The following is a 14,887-nucleotide window of genomic DNA, read 5'->3' as shown; positions in this document are numbered from 1 at the left end:
TCAGAGAGAGCTTTTCCAACCTCAGCGATTCTGTGACTGTATGACTCCATCGCTTCTCCCACAGATTGAGCTCCGCTCAGTGGGGAACACCCTGAAGGAGCAGCACCCTGATGGAGCAGCAGCGGAGCGGTGGGTCCCAGCGTGGGGCTGTGGGGCTGCACTTTATGCCAACTTTGTGTGCTCAAAAAAAAAAAAAAAAAAAAAAAAAAAAGGCGATTTTTTTGTCATATTTCCCCTTCCCTTGGGAGTTGAAATGAAGAGGGAGTGGAGAAAGAAGCAGCCGGAGACGCGGAGGGGAGAGCCCAGGGTACAGACAAACATTCTCTTTATTGAGCTACACATGAATTTTCCATTAGTCAGAGAAAGAGATTGGCAGTGTGTAATATATCACAGAAACCTTACTGATTGGTAATAGAAAGGCTTAGAAAGACCTGGCGCTTTATATATATATATATATAATATTTTTAGTTTCCTCTTTATTTATTCATTTCCTTTTAAACAGGTGTGACTGCTCTTCTTCAGCAAAGGTAACTCTTAAAAGTGAAACTGTGACGACATCTCATTACTAATCAAAGTAGAAATGGCGAAGGATTGGTCATGAAAACTGTGGCTTTAATGTAAACACTACATTCGATTTTTTTTAATCTTTTTTTTTTTAAATCTTTTGTGGTTTTGTGTGTGTTTTTAAAATTTTTAAATTATTTTCCTTCTCGCTTTTTTTTTTTTTTCACCTTTTTTTTTTTAAGTTTTTTTTTTTTGAGATTTTTTTTCTTTTTTTTTCTTTTTTTATTTTCTTCTTTTTTCTTTGCAGCACAAACATCCCCACATGAGAGAAAAAACACCATTCACTAAAAGGGAGGAGTGTGGGGGGCAGGGGGTGTGAAGAAAAAAGCAGCACGGAAAAGCATTCACTGGAAAGAGTTAAAAATGAAAAAAAAAAAACCAAAAATTACCCTAAACAAACAAAAAAAAGAGAGAGAAAGAAAAAACAAATGTATATATATGTATAACCCCCCCCCCCCCCCCCCCCCCCCGGTGCCCCCAGATCAACCCCGGATGACAAGAGAGGCGGCGGCCGCGGTGCGGTGCGGTGGGAGCTCAGAGGGCTGTGCTTCTGCATGGGGGAAAATGGGGGAAAAAACCCCGGAATGGAGAACGGCACCGCCCGCAACCCCGGCTGCCGGTTGGGAATGAGGGGGGGTCACCTACATGAGGGGGGGTTAAAAAAGAATGAAGGGAACAGAACGAAACTAAAAGAGGTGAGCGGATGGCAGCTCGTCTCTGCACTGAGTGCCGCTGCGCGTCCTGCCCGACCACCGGGGGAGGGATGGGAGAAGGGCGGCAGCTCAGCTCCCTGCTGGCCAGGACGTGTGGTCAGGAGCGAGCTCTGCCATTGCTATCATTTCCCTCTTTAAAGATAAAATAAAATAAAATAAAATAAAATAAAATAAAATAAAATAAAATAAAATAAAACAATAAAAGAATATCCATCCTTGAGTAGGGAATAAACCCATTCACCCCACAGAAATTTTAAATAGAAAAAAAAAAAGAGAAAAACAACCAAAAAAACCCAAACCACAGAGCAGGTGGGAAGGTCCCTCCTCCCGCCCGCGGCTCTGAGACCAACTGAAAGGTGGTGGTGGGTTCGTCGTTTCGTTTGTTTTGTTTTTATATATATATATACGTATATATATAATTTCCTTACGCCTTTGTATTTACCAACTCGCATGATTATGGTTACGACTTTGTTTCCGTCCCGCTGTTTCTCCCGTCGCGCTCGGTGTGTGTGGTGCGGTGTGGGTGGTGTGCGGGGCCGCCGCCGCCGCGGGGCTCAGTACAAGCCGCAGCCCCGCAGGTTGTTGGCGATGATGATGTCGGTGACGGCGTCGAACACCACCTGGATGTTGTTCGTGTCCGTGGCGCACGTCATGTGGCAGTAAATCTCCTTGTTGGGTGAGCGGTTTTTGCTCTCGAATTGTGCTTGGATGTAGGCGGCCGCGTCCTCGTAGGTGTTGGGACCTGCAGGCACAGGGGATGGCATGGGGACGTCAGGTTGGACCCCATTGAGTGGATGCTCACTGGGGAAGGAACAGCCCCAAACTATTGTTTCTTCCTTTTTTTTCCCAGCCATTTCAGCGTTCTTCCATGGGAGCCTGGATCTCAGCCTTGTGCCCCGGCACCCTGGGGCTGATGGCTCTGCAGGAACGGCCCCTTTGTCCCTTCTCCCCTTTTCCACCCCATTTCCCACTCCAATTTCTCCCTTCCTCCCCCCGACCCCTTTTGTCTCAACATTTACCCCTTTCCTCCCTCTTTGCCAGCAGTTGGATCTGCTACAGACTCCTCCCTCCCAGGTGCCACAAATGTGCCCTCCCACCCCCCTATTTCCCCCAGCAAATGGAGTCTGTGATGGAGGACACCCATCCATCCCCAGGGATACCCGTTCACCCTCAGGGATGCCCATCCCAGCAGCACCGATGAGTCCCCACCACACATCCCATAGTGTTGGGCAGCCCCAGGGCCAAACATCAGTGGAAAGGGTTGGGATGTCCACTGGGTGCCCCCTCCACCGTCACCCATGGGTGGGACAAGGGACTTGCTTGGGGTGGGCCAGAGGCACCCTGCGGTGTGTGGGAGCCCCTCGGTGCCACACCAATGCCCTTTGCTTGGTGCTTTGGGGAGCTTCGCAGGCTGGAGGAGGGCCAGATGTTCGGGTCGAAAAATGTGCATTATGGCATTAAGCTGCTTACAGTGATGAGAGCGGCTGCACCAGGCTCCTCGCAGGGAGCTACAAAGCCTGAATTATGCTCCTGAAATCGCCTTTGGGAGAGTCGCTGTTATCTGCAGATTTAGTTTCCTTTTCAAGCACGCTGCTTCCCCTCCTTCCAGACACAGAATGTGGTCGTAGGGCCGGCCCCAGCCTTGGGGATGGAGAGTGAGCTGATGTGCTTTGGGGATTGGCCAGAAAGGACAGCGGGAGCAGAGCTGTGTCTGTGCTGGGATCCAGGACTGTTGTGGCTGGGCCCATCTGCATCACCCTGGGGTGCCCATGGGGGCACAGAGGTGTGCCAGGGCAGGGGCACCAAGCCCTCATGGGAGGTGCTGGAGCTTCCCACACGGGAGATAATTTCTTCCCCTTAGAATATTCAGAGCAGACATCTTTCTATGGCGTTTTCTTCATTCTCTTTTTTTTTTTTTTTTTTTTCCCAAGCCATGTTGGTTTCATTTACCCTTTTTAAAAAGTACGAATCTCCTGTGATTTGAAGGATTTCCACTGTAGAGACTCCTTCCCCCCAGGACTGCACTTTGCATCTCACAGAGGGTGAGGTGGGAGCTGTGGCCTTGGGGCGCTCGCAGCCCCACTCCTCTTCAGGCCCCATCAGCACGGCCGAGTGCAGGAGCACCCTGACTGCAGCCTCGTTGGCCTGGTCTTCTTTGTGCCAATGGTGGCCCATCGCCTTGGGTGGCTGCAGACAACCCAACGGCTGCGCCATGGGGCTGGTGAGAGGATGGCAGACCTGTGGCCAGTGAGCGCCTCAGGAGCCCCGTGGGCAGGAGGAGGAGAAGCGCATTACCACAAGGAGCAGAGATGCTGGTGAAGGCGTTCACAGCACTTCAGAGCACGGAGCTTTCTGCACTTGGATGCGCCGAGGGCGCTCCGACCCCCCGCTGCTTGCCGCAAGAATTCACCAAACATAAACAAAAGCCCAAGGAACGCCCAGGGCTGGTGCGCCCCTGGAGGTGCCTCAGCATCCACAACCCTCCCCAGCTCTGAGCTGCAGCCCCACACCTACCTGCGTACTCGGGGAAGCAGATGGTCAGGGGGGACTTCTTGATCTTCTCGGCAAATAGGTCTTTCTTGTTGAGGAAGAGAATGATGGAGGTATCAATGAAGAATTTGTTGTTACAGATGGAGTCGAAGAGCATGAGAGATTCGTGCATGCGGTTCTGCAACAGGGAGCATGGAGAGGAGGAGAGAAAGGCAAAGAGAGAGAGTTAGAAGAGAGGAGAACTGGTTTTTCCACACTGAAATGGTTAGGAAGCAAAACCCCTACAGTCAGACAGGGGTAGGGGTGAGGTGGGGCATGGGGCTGCAGCTTCTCCTCCACCACCCCCTGCTCCTGGCAGGGCTGATGCTGATGCTGGAGTCACGAGAAACAGTGGAGAAAGAGCTGTTGATTCATCATCTGCCCAAAGAGAGGGCTGGGGAAGTGGCTGCGGGCTCTGGGGTGACCCATCTGTGGGCCAAGTGATGCCATCGTGGTGGGGCACAGCCCAGGGTGCAGCACGGGGCTGGGGCAGGTGCTGCCCCACGGAGCCGTCAGCCACGTCCTCAGCCTTTGGGAACCACAGCTCCTGGCTGAGAAATGCAGGGCACAAAGGGAGCTGCCGAGCCCGCCCCTGGGCTGCTCTGGGGAGGCTTAAAGCATGTGAGAGCTTGAGCAGGAACACAGAGGAAACCGCTAAGAGCCGTGTTGTTTAGTACTCCTTTCATGCATGAACAAACCACACCCGGCCTTCCCCGTGCTGTGGGAGCTGTTAGCAGCCAGGACAGAGAGAAAGGAGAGCAGGAGGAGGCGATGCCGAGGGGCTGCAGGGCTGTGGGCTTGGCAGTCGGGGCACAGAGCTCCTTCGCCATCCGGGAGCGTGCAGGTGCTCCCTAATGAAATGATGACCCAATTACACATTTTGGAGTTTTCCATGAATGTTTTATTAGTGAGTCATTTTCTTAGCTACACTTCGGCTGCAGCTTTTGCATGCAAAATTTAGCAGATGTCTGATTTCATCTCGAAAGGCTTTGAGATTACGCTGTCGTTTCCTTGGCGAAGCAGAGCTGTGAATGCCAAACAGCTGCTTTCCAGAGCTTCTGGACCTCATTTGATCCTTATACATGTATTTTAAAAACTCCTATTGATTGACTGAAAACAAACCATCACAAGTGGACGCAGCTCTTCTCGCCTTGGCCAAGCGGCCTTTGCAAAAGGGCTGGAGGTTTTCCTGCAGGCAGCAGGGCAGGTTTCGTTTCCTTGTTCACCCCGCTTTGTTCTGTGTGAACACTATAGAGGAGTGGTGCAGGAGCAGAGGAAACAAAGGCTGCGCCTGGGGGATGGAAGCCCCAAATGCAGCGAGAACAGCCCTGATGACTTCCGGGCGCCCATGCAGGACACCATCCTGGAGGAGATGTTGGGAAACCCTAGGACAAATACACAAAGGAAAATCCCTCTTCCTGAGCCTCCAGTGCTCCCTGGAGCTGGTCCTTAGCTCTGCAGGATGGGGCTGTGAGGCCAGGTCCTGCCGAAGCCGCAGCGCTGAACGCAGTGAAGGCAGCAGCAATGACAGCTGATTTTCCTACGCTGAGGCTGATGGAAAATTTTCCCTTGCTTTCTTCAAACTGGTATTCATGCTTTCTATTTCTTGCCTCCAGTAATGGAAGCCCTTTGGATCAAACACAAAAGAACAAAGTGACACGAGTGTTATTTTGAGGGGACCGAAAGGTGCTCCAAGTATTGTGTCACCGTGGTGGGGGAGAAGCACGATTTGCTGAAATTGAACCAGAAATAGCGCCTTTGTCGCTGTGCCGGTGCTGACTGATGGAGGCAGAACATCGCAGCGCTCGCTGCTGGTACTGGGTGTGCAGCCACGACGCTGGAGGAAGGCTTGGGGCAACGCCGGCAACAAGCCGAGGACGCCGTCTGCAATGCATGGTGCCAGATCGCCATGGTTTGTCTGAATGCCTTTCGTGCAGATGCTTGCAACAGCAGAGCCTCGCAGCAGAAGGCCAGGTCTTTGAAAGAGCGCGGTGCACATGGCTGCTCTTTACCCCGCAGTGTTGCAGTTGGCTGCTTGCGTTGGCAATGAGCAGCGCGGATACGGCCACGTTGGGGTGAAGATCTCTCACCTTCTGGCTTCATCCTTTGCCAGTGCTCTTCCAGGTGCAAGGCAAGAGCAGGAAACCCAGCACACGGATGGCTGCTCTACGTGCACGGAGCAGAAGAACGGCCGATGCTGGGGCCAAGAAGCAGAACATGCCAAGGGAGACCAAATAAAGCCCTCTCACACTAGAAAAGAGCTGGCACTTTATTAACATTTTGTAACTAATAAATACATTACTGACAGCCAATAAATTATTACAATAGCTAACGTTCTATTAAACCAATGGACAGTCACTCTTCGTACAAAATTACAGTTAATGCGGTTGGGGCCATCAGACATGCGGGAGGAGCGGCTCGGCGGTCCGGTGGGAGGAGGGGACGGCGCCAGAGCCACGGTGACGGTCGCTGCTCCTGTGTCGAGCTGCAGGGGGAAAGGAGGAGTGGGGAGAGGGTGCTGCATTGGGAGCGGGGTTTTAGTAGGGAGGGGGTTCCTCTTTCAACTCTGTGTGCGAGGCGGAGGGCTGAGGCTGCTCACGGTGAAGGCACTGCGGGGCACTGGGTGCTGCCAGAGCTCCTGTCTCTGCCGGGTCGTTTGCACGGCTGTGCTGCACACTCTGAGGGGGTCCCTAAGGGCCCAGGAGATGTGGCCTTTGGAGCACGCGGCTGTGCGTTCAGGTGTGCTTGTGGGTGTGTGCTTATTGCTATCAGGCCCTGGAAAGGTTTTCCTCCTGCGGGGTTCTGCGTCTTTGGAATTGCCCTTCAGCGAAGTGAGCTGATGGAGTTTGGCCATCTCCCTGAACCTGGCCCTCTCGCTGCATACAGAGCAGCACCAGGTTCTCCCTTTCTGCTGGGACCCCTCAGCGTGCCCTGCACGTGGTACCCCACGAAGGAGCATCGCCTCCAGAAGGCACATCTGTTGGGAAGGAGGGAATGGAACACCAACAGCAGCAGCTGGAATGGAGCTTTAGATGTACAAAATGCCAAAGGAAAGGAAAGACTCCATTGCAGCACCGCCTCCTGCCCCCGCTCCCCATCTTGCAGACACTGGGCTGGCACTTGGGCTGCCCCAGTCTGGCACTGCCTGGACTGCCAGTCACGGGGAGTGGTGACACAGCCACATCTGGGGTTAATTCACACTTTCTTCCCCGAAAGAGCCCTGTGTGCTCCATTCTAGACACTCCTGAGGCTTTGGTTTGGTGCTGCCTTCACTGCAGACAGCCTCTGTGACTTGGTGAATTGGAGAAAATGTCAGGCACAGTAAGGGGTGGAAACAGCGCACCTCCAAACCCCGCATGCTGCTGAGTTGATTCTGCTGATGGAGCTCAGTAAGGCCTTGCTGCTGGTGTAGGCACTGGGGCACTCTGCACATGATGTGCTCCGTGCTGGAGCTGACAGTTATGTACACTTAAGGTATCACTTGGAACTAACATTCAGCTCTTTAGCCTCTCCTCCCTCCTGCTGCTTTCATCTCCCTTACAGTCCTTTTGCAACTTCTGTCTCTGACCCCTGAGCTCCCCAGCCCCTCCCCACTCACTTGTCCCCTGCTCTCCCCCAATCCCCTCTCCTTGCCCTTTTCCTGCTCCATCACTCGGCTCAGCTCAGCTCAGCTCCCTCCCCACGAAGCAGACAGGTCAACCTTCCCCATCTGCTGGTTGGCAGGTGACCAACTCTGTGACTAACTCTGGAGCCACACCTCCAGGATGCAGGGGCATGGGTGACAAATCCACCAGCTGCTGCTGGTTTCCAATGAGGCTTCCAAAAGCACATCCCTGCCTTATAGGTACAGCCTGGCTGCAGGAAACCGGTGTGAATATTTCTGGTGTTCCAGAGCTGAAGTTAGGAACATCAGCACTGCAGTCAGTCTGGAAGGGCTCCGGGACATCTCCCTGCAGTCCCCATTGGTACAACGTGGGGCAGAGGGCTGTGGGTTGCCAGCAGCATCCCCAGGGCCACCATGACATGCACAGAGCCCTGGCTGGGACACTTCCTCCCTTGGTACACAGAGAAATCCCCACCATGGGCACTTCCCTACAGCCATTCCACATGGGACCCAGCAAAGCACAACAGGGCTGGGGACAGGAGCCACTTTACTCTACTCTTTACTCTTTACTTTACACCAGGCAGATCTTAACATTAATTCTGAAAATATTGATGTAAAACTGTTATCTGCAGCAATTTTAGGCATCGCTTCGGAGGTGCTGTAACTGTGTGGGTCTCCCTCAGGCCCTGGTGGCTGTGTCACTGATAGAGAGCAGAGCACAGAGCGGGGCTGCTGGGGCTCTTCCTGGGGCTCCAGGGGCAGGAGCTGGAGCAATGGGATCAAAACGATTTGCTGCTGCCCAGGAAATGGCAATTTTGGAAGAGATAAATAGCAAGCGTTACAAATATCCCTTAATTTCAAGGAGAAAAAAAAACGGGTTTGGATCCAAACTACGCTGTTGCTGACAAATACTTTAAGGCTTTGATTATTATTATTTTTTTTAAATGGGGTATTACTGTTTTTTGGCAGTTGAAATGCACTTTGTGGGAAATGCATCAGCTCCTTCTACAGCACTGCGAATGGGAACGGAGGAGCAGAAAGAGGCAGCAAGGGGAATTCACCAAAAATAAACCCAAATAAGCCAGGGAGGGGGCCGGGGAAGGTGGGACGCTGCAGTTCTGGGCAGAGGGAAGGGTTCACGTGTTCCTTCCTCATCACCCTCCAAGGAGGGGAAGCAGAAGGGGGACCTGTCTGCTGAGGCCTCAGTAGAGTCCGCAGCCCCGCAGGTTGTTGGCGATGATGACGTCCGTGACAGCGTCGAAGACGAACTGGATGTTGTTGGTGTCGGTGGCGCAGGTGATGTGCGTGTAGATCTCCTTGTTGGGAGACTTGTTCTTGCTCTCGTATTGCGCCTGGATGTACGCCACTGCCTCGGTGAAGGAGCTGGGGCCTGCAGAGAGATGAGCCCAGAGGGGAAGAGCTGGTTAGGGTGTACCATGGACCTGTACCCGCAGCCCCGCGTCCCAGGGCACCGCGCTACAAAGAAGTGCCGGTGGTTCTGTTTCTTTCTTTTGAAAGACAAAAGTGCTCGCTCAGAATCAAAGAAGGGCCCTGTCCAGCCTGACCTTGTATGTCTCCAGGGATGAGACATCCACCACCTCGCTGGGCCTTTCAGATGACTTAGGATTGCACGGCCAAAATCATGTCAGGAGGAGCTCCTCGTTACGAGTCTCTGTGCCAAACCTCAGCCCTTACACATGGAGCAGAGTTCTAAGAAGCTCAGGGGTGGCTCAGCATCAAAAAACGTCATCCTGGATGACAGGCACTGGCTGACACACACAGCTCCACCTGGCACAGACCTGGGAGGCTCAGCTCCCCCTGGCCCCTGCATGGATCCACGCTTGGATCCTTCTCCCTCAATTGTTGTTTTCATAGAATCACCAAATATCCGGAGTTGGAAGGGACCCACAAGGTCCAACTCCTGGGGAGACACTGTGATGGGACAGTGAAGCTCTGCCTGGGGCTGTGATTTGCTGTGGTTGAAGGCAACAAGTGGTGGCTGTCATCTGTACCTCCACTGCTGTCTGAAAACATGGAGGCCACAAGACTTGAGATGCGCTTGAAGTATGACAAGGATGTGTGCTGGGAGCAGGATGCTGCCCGAGGAGCTGTGCAAAGTTTGGGCCAGAGCACAAAGCAGGACACTGGGAGATGCAGCGATGTTGGTTGCTCAAGGATTTAGAATTTAGATCCTGGATGGCCGGGATCACAAACACCAGCATGGCTCAGAGCGCAGCCCGGATCGTGTTGCTGTGCTGCTGAGCACTGTGGATTAGCTGAAAGCGCGGGTGAATTAAGGGGATGGAAATAGGCAGTGCTCTAGCATGCAGCTAGCACATTTGTGAATGCAGTTCTCTAATAATTCTCTGCCAGCAGAACTAATGGACATCAGAAACTTCATTTCATTAAAAGCATTTTGTGTAACCGACTTTTGATGTCAGAATCCCGCTTGTCTGTTTCACAGGCTTTCATCAAATTTTTTTTTAACTCCAGGGCAACTTTCCACTTCCCGTTGCTTTTCCCAATGCTACGAGGCATTTGCTATGGGCTGGGCATCCAGAATGGCACCTCGAGGGAATCTGGAGTACGCTGAGAGCTGGAGGAGCTGGAGAGGGCTGCATTGGCTCAGCCTGGGATGGAGTGTTCTATGAGCAAACCATATTTGTTTTCCTCCCGGCACTTGGAGGGGAGCTGAGGGCTGCCCCCAGTACAGAACTCACCTTGGGGAGGACAAGTGGCATCTAACACTTCCTGGCTGCTCCAGCCTCTGCCATCAGAAGTATGGAAGGGTATTATTTCAGAACAGGGTTACTGGGAGACTTCAGGGAAGGTTAACTAAATTAAGTGCACAAAACTTGATGAGGAAAGTGTGAAAGGAGCAGGTTTGCTGCACACAGGAAGAGGGGAAGATAAAAATCTTCCAGGATAAAGAATACAGTGATCCAAAAAGAGAGCAAGCAACATCCTATTCTGCAACCATGAAAAACATGAGGTTGGCATTACTGTGAGCCTTCAGCCACAAAGACTGTGCCATTTCCATTGTTAGATCATAGAGTCATATCATAGAAAGGCCTGGGTTGCAAAGGAGCACAGTGCTCATCCAGTTCCAACCCCCTGCTATGTGCAGGTCACCAACCAGCAGCCCAGGCTGCCCAGAGCCACATCCAGCCTGGCCTTGAATGCCCGCAGGGATGGGGCATCCACAGCCTCCTTGGGCAACCTGTGCCAGTGCCTCACCACCCTCTGGGAGAAAAACTTCCTCCTAATATCCAACCTAAACCTCCCCTGTCTCAGTTTAAAACCGTTTCTCCTTAACCTATGATTTGTAAAGAGTCGCTCTCCCTCTTGTTTATATTCTCCCTTCAAGAATTAGATCTTTTAGTAGAGATTCCAGTATAGATCTCTTAGACTAATGTGCCAGGAACATTGTGGTTGTACAGGAGTACTGTGTTTCTGCCTGGAGCAGGGGGACAAGTAGATGGCTGAGTTGTGGTGGTGGTGACAAACACCCAGACCTTTCCTGCTGAGGAAACCTGCAGGTGCTCCTCAGGACTCAGGCAGAGTTGATGATCCACCATGCAGCCCAGAGGAGCAGGAGTGGATTGCTCTTCCCTATTCACAGCAAAAACGAAGTGCTCAGAGGTAGATGGCTCTGGTTAATAATTTGTTGGCCTGCCCATAAGTGTGACGCTCCTGGTGCTCCCGGTTCACAGCTATGTTTCCTGACAAAGAAATCCGCTTCTCTGTCTGTCAGCTTGATTCATCTGGATGTCTCTGGTGAACTTAAATAATTCATGATGATAAAAGCTTATTTTTATGATGCCCTCTTGGAATGGTAATGAGGGTTTGTGGGATCTGCAGCGGGAAGCAGCAGGGTGCAGCTGCATGGGAGATGTGTTCCCATCATGAGCAGGTCAAGCACCAGGCAGGCAGCAGGAAGCAGGGCTGTGCAATTCCCTGCAAACGCCATCACTGTGCCAATATCCTGACCGTGCAAACGCCCTGATGAGCAGTGGTGGCTCTTCAGTGCCAAAGAACTTCTAAGTCACTCCTGTGCTTTTTGTGACCCACTGGAGATGGTTGGGAATATAGTGAAGGAAAAAAAATAACCTTTTGCAGAGAAATTGATGGGAGCACAGCTGTGCATTCAGAACTCTTTCAGCTCTCTGCCTGCCTGGGTGGGGAGCGCCGCGTGCAGCCCTCCCATGCCTTTGTCCTGCAGCCCCACGCATGAGCTTTCTCATTACCTGTGTACTCAGGAAAGCAGATCGTCAGTGGAGATTTCTTGATTTTCTCCTCAAATATGTCCTTCTTGTTTAGAAAGAGGATGATGGACGTATCTGTGAACCACTTGTTGTTGCAGATGCTGTCAAACAGTTTCAGTGATTCGTGCATGCGGTTCTGCAATGGAAAGAACACATCAGGCCAAAGGCACTGACTCGGGGCTGCTCAACATGTAAGGAAATCTAAAACAACTAAATTAAGGAGGAAAACAAACAAACAAACAAAAAAAACCCCACAACAACTACAATATACATCATAAATGTATATATACATACAGCTGAACATACACATACGCCATCCCTGTAACAATGCACATATACATACACAGATGCAGTCCCTATAATGTCTGATGTACAATTAGTAACTGCAGGGCATTCAGCCATATAGAGCTGTTCTGATTTCGCATAGCAAACAATTCAGAGGATCCCAGCTCACAGAAATCATCATGCACCATGCACGGACCAGGAGTCACGTTTGCCCTTTGATCAGATTCATGTGTCGGTGCAGCTCATGCAGATTTTCCAAATTTTTTTTTTCTTTTTTAACTTTCTTGAGCGTGCGCGGCACACAATCGGTTCTTTACATTAACCAAGGACTGGTAGATCCTTGAATTAATCTCGAGTTGGAAGCAGACCTGCAGGTGACATAAGCTGGGGAATGACCTTGCCGTGAGCTTTGCCTGCTCAGTTATTTTGTTTAGTGCTGTCGTCTGTCGTTGGGCTTGTCTAGGAATTTCGGAAATCTGCTTTTAGTTCTCTTTGAACAAAAAGTGTTTGGCAGAGAGAAGAAAAAGAGGTATTAAGAAAAGCACAGAGAAGGGCATCTAAGAACAGCCAGCTACGGGTCAGGCAGCTACCAGTGCTGTTAGCCCACACCTCGGGGAAGAATGTTAGCTGCTCACCATGAGGTCAAGAAGTCAGTGTCAGTTAAAGTCATGCAAAAAACACACAGGAAAGGAAAGAGAGGAAAGGAGTGAAAAAAGACGGGTGAGGGAGCTGCACGGCCCACCGCACAGCGGGAGGAGCTCACGGCAAAGTCACCCCAGCACCATCTTCCCCGCTGCTTCCAACTCCCAACTCAATGGTTTTTTATGTTGTTTTTTCTTGGTTCAAGAGAAGCTCCATACCTGCCGAATTTGGTTGGTGTCTCAAATGCTCATTTTTGGGCCCTTGTTTGGCTAGGCAGGGTCGCGGAGGTGCTGAGGCTTGGTGCTGCTTGGCCGTCGGTGCCCGCGTCCGCTGGGCGCGCTGAGGACGCGGTTATGGCGCAGCGTGGGGCTGCCGAGGCACACGCAGGACTCGCAGACGTCGCGGCCGCACGGTCGCAGTGCCGATGGTTTTTGGCGCAGAGCGGCGCAGCCCCCCAATATTTGGCAATCCTGCAGGGCAGGACGCAGCCCGGCGCTCCGCCTGCCCCATCCCACTCTGATCCACACACATGTTATTGAGCCCAGAGCGGTGCTGATTAACGCTCCCTTTTGCATTGCTGCACTTTAGCTGCCGACGGACGCAGCCTGGTGGGACGTGACCCCCCTCCTCCACCACGGCATGGCAGGAGGTTGTAACCATGTGCAAATGTGCAAACGCAGAAATGCACGTAGTCAGCGGTGCTGGCTGCAATCTGCACGTTGGGATCGTCCCAGGTCTGTGTGCTGTATTCCTGCTCGCTCGCCACATTATGCCTGGCGTCAGAATTGTGCCCATGTGGAAACCCACAGACATTTGATGTGGGCAGCACCCAGGACCCACTGGGAGGAGAGGGGAGAGTGGAGGGTGGTCAGGGGAACGAGGAGCAAAGACACCCGGCTGCCAGTCAGCAGGGTCCCCCACAGAACATTTGTGAAAGCATTTTTATCATCTGTACTGATTGAAAACAAAAGCAGAGAGAAGCACAGGAATGCGTCCCACGGCATCGTCGTACTTACCGTGCACCCTCACTGCCCTGCCCAGCAAAGCCATGCTGACACCAGGCATGGCCCACAGCAGCACGGCTGTGCCAGGCCCCCACAGAAGCCCCCCTGCTCCCCTCCTGCTAGGCACCACAGTGCCTGCCCAAGGAGCTGGCGACTCATAGCACTCAGTCTCAGCCAGAACATACACACAGCACCAATCAGGGTATTCCTGGAGGGATGACGGTTAGGGCAAAATTCTGTGACCCTTTCTACTTCCAGAGACAATTCTGAAGCCCCATGGGGCTGCCTGATCTGGCCTCTCTTGTATTTTCCTTGGCAACTAAGTGCTAACTAGCACGCAAACTATAAGGATATTGGCCATTATCCTAAGCACAGAAACCCATATCCCCCTCCTGGTTTATTTCCGAAGATACCCAGGCTGCTGCCTCTTGCTAAGGAAATTTCTGAGTGCTGCAATTCAATTTTCCCTGCCCAATGATAGCACAGAGCACGCTAAGCAGGTCATGAAACGAAATACAAACCAACAGGCCAATACTAATGCACATCCAGGGTCACCAACACGGTGCCTCCAACCCATTACACGTTCAGCAATGGGGACGCAGGCAATACTCTCATGTCTTAGCTCACTATGGATGACCTAAATACTGTCGTTCCAGAAGCAGCAATATGCATCCTCCTCCTCTCTTGTGATGGCTGCTTTGCAGAAGAAGCAGAGGACCAGTGGTTCCTGCGACAGGCCCCATACCATCCCTGTCTTAAAACATGAGGAGAAACAATGCAAACCTGCCTTTGTTCACCATCTCCTCCAGATTCACTGATGGATGTAACTGCTGTCCGTCTCTCCTTCCAGTTACAGTGTTGAGGCTTTGCATCCAATAATCTCTTCTCATACAACACAACAGTAAGCCACAAGTGACACAAAATAGCACTGTTATGCAAAACCAAGCACTGCCTGAATTTCCTTGTGGGTTTGCTCCTCACTGCTTATGCATGTGGCCCTGCAGCCAGTCCCAGGACACGATGCTGTGGGACAAGTGGCATACAATGGTGACTGGGGCAATGTGAGCAATGTGAGTGACTGGACCTTCCTTTGCAAAGCATGATCTGCAGGGGAAGAAGGGCCAAGAAGTCTCAGATGCAGAAAGTTTTCTTTCTGACCTGGATGCAGAGAAGCACTTGCCTTCCTTGACATCCATGGGGTTGCTCTTTGTGGCGGGGGGCTGGGGAGAAAATGTGTCCCATAAAACATGACAGCCCTTAGGGACCCTTCCCTACCAGCTT

General features: G+C 51.9%; 1 protein-coding gene across 3 annotated transcripts in view; it reads right to left on the bottom strand.

The window, feature by feature from the left end:
- Positions 1-1,036: 1,036 nt before the first annotated feature.
- GNAO1 (G protein subunit alpha o1) overlaps positions 1,037-14,887 on the bottom strand; it is a 116,888-nt gene continuing 103,037 nt past the window's right edge. The window contains exons 7-8 of one of the 3 annotated variants that reach the window (XM_048958557.1): positions 11,658-11,811; positions 1,037-2,019 (exon numbers count right to left, since the gene is read on the bottom strand). In XM_048958557.1, the coding sequence (XP_048814514.1) occupies positions 1,832-2,019; positions 11,658-11,811 (342 nt within the window). In that variant the 3' untranslated portion in view covers positions 1,037-1,831. The other 2 variants (XM_048958555.1, XM_048958556.1) reach the window with 2 other exon arrangements.

This window comes from Lagopus muta, chromosome 12, assembly GCF_023343835.1.
Source record: "Lagopus muta isolate bLagMut1 chromosome 12, bLagMut1 primary, whole genome shotgun sequence".
NCBI classification, from domain to species: domain Eukaryota; kingdom Metazoa; phylum Chordata; class Aves; order Galliformes; family Phasianidae; genus Lagopus; species Lagopus muta.
Note: the sequence above shows the minus strand (reverse complement) of the source record. Positions and strands in the feature narration are given on the sequence as shown.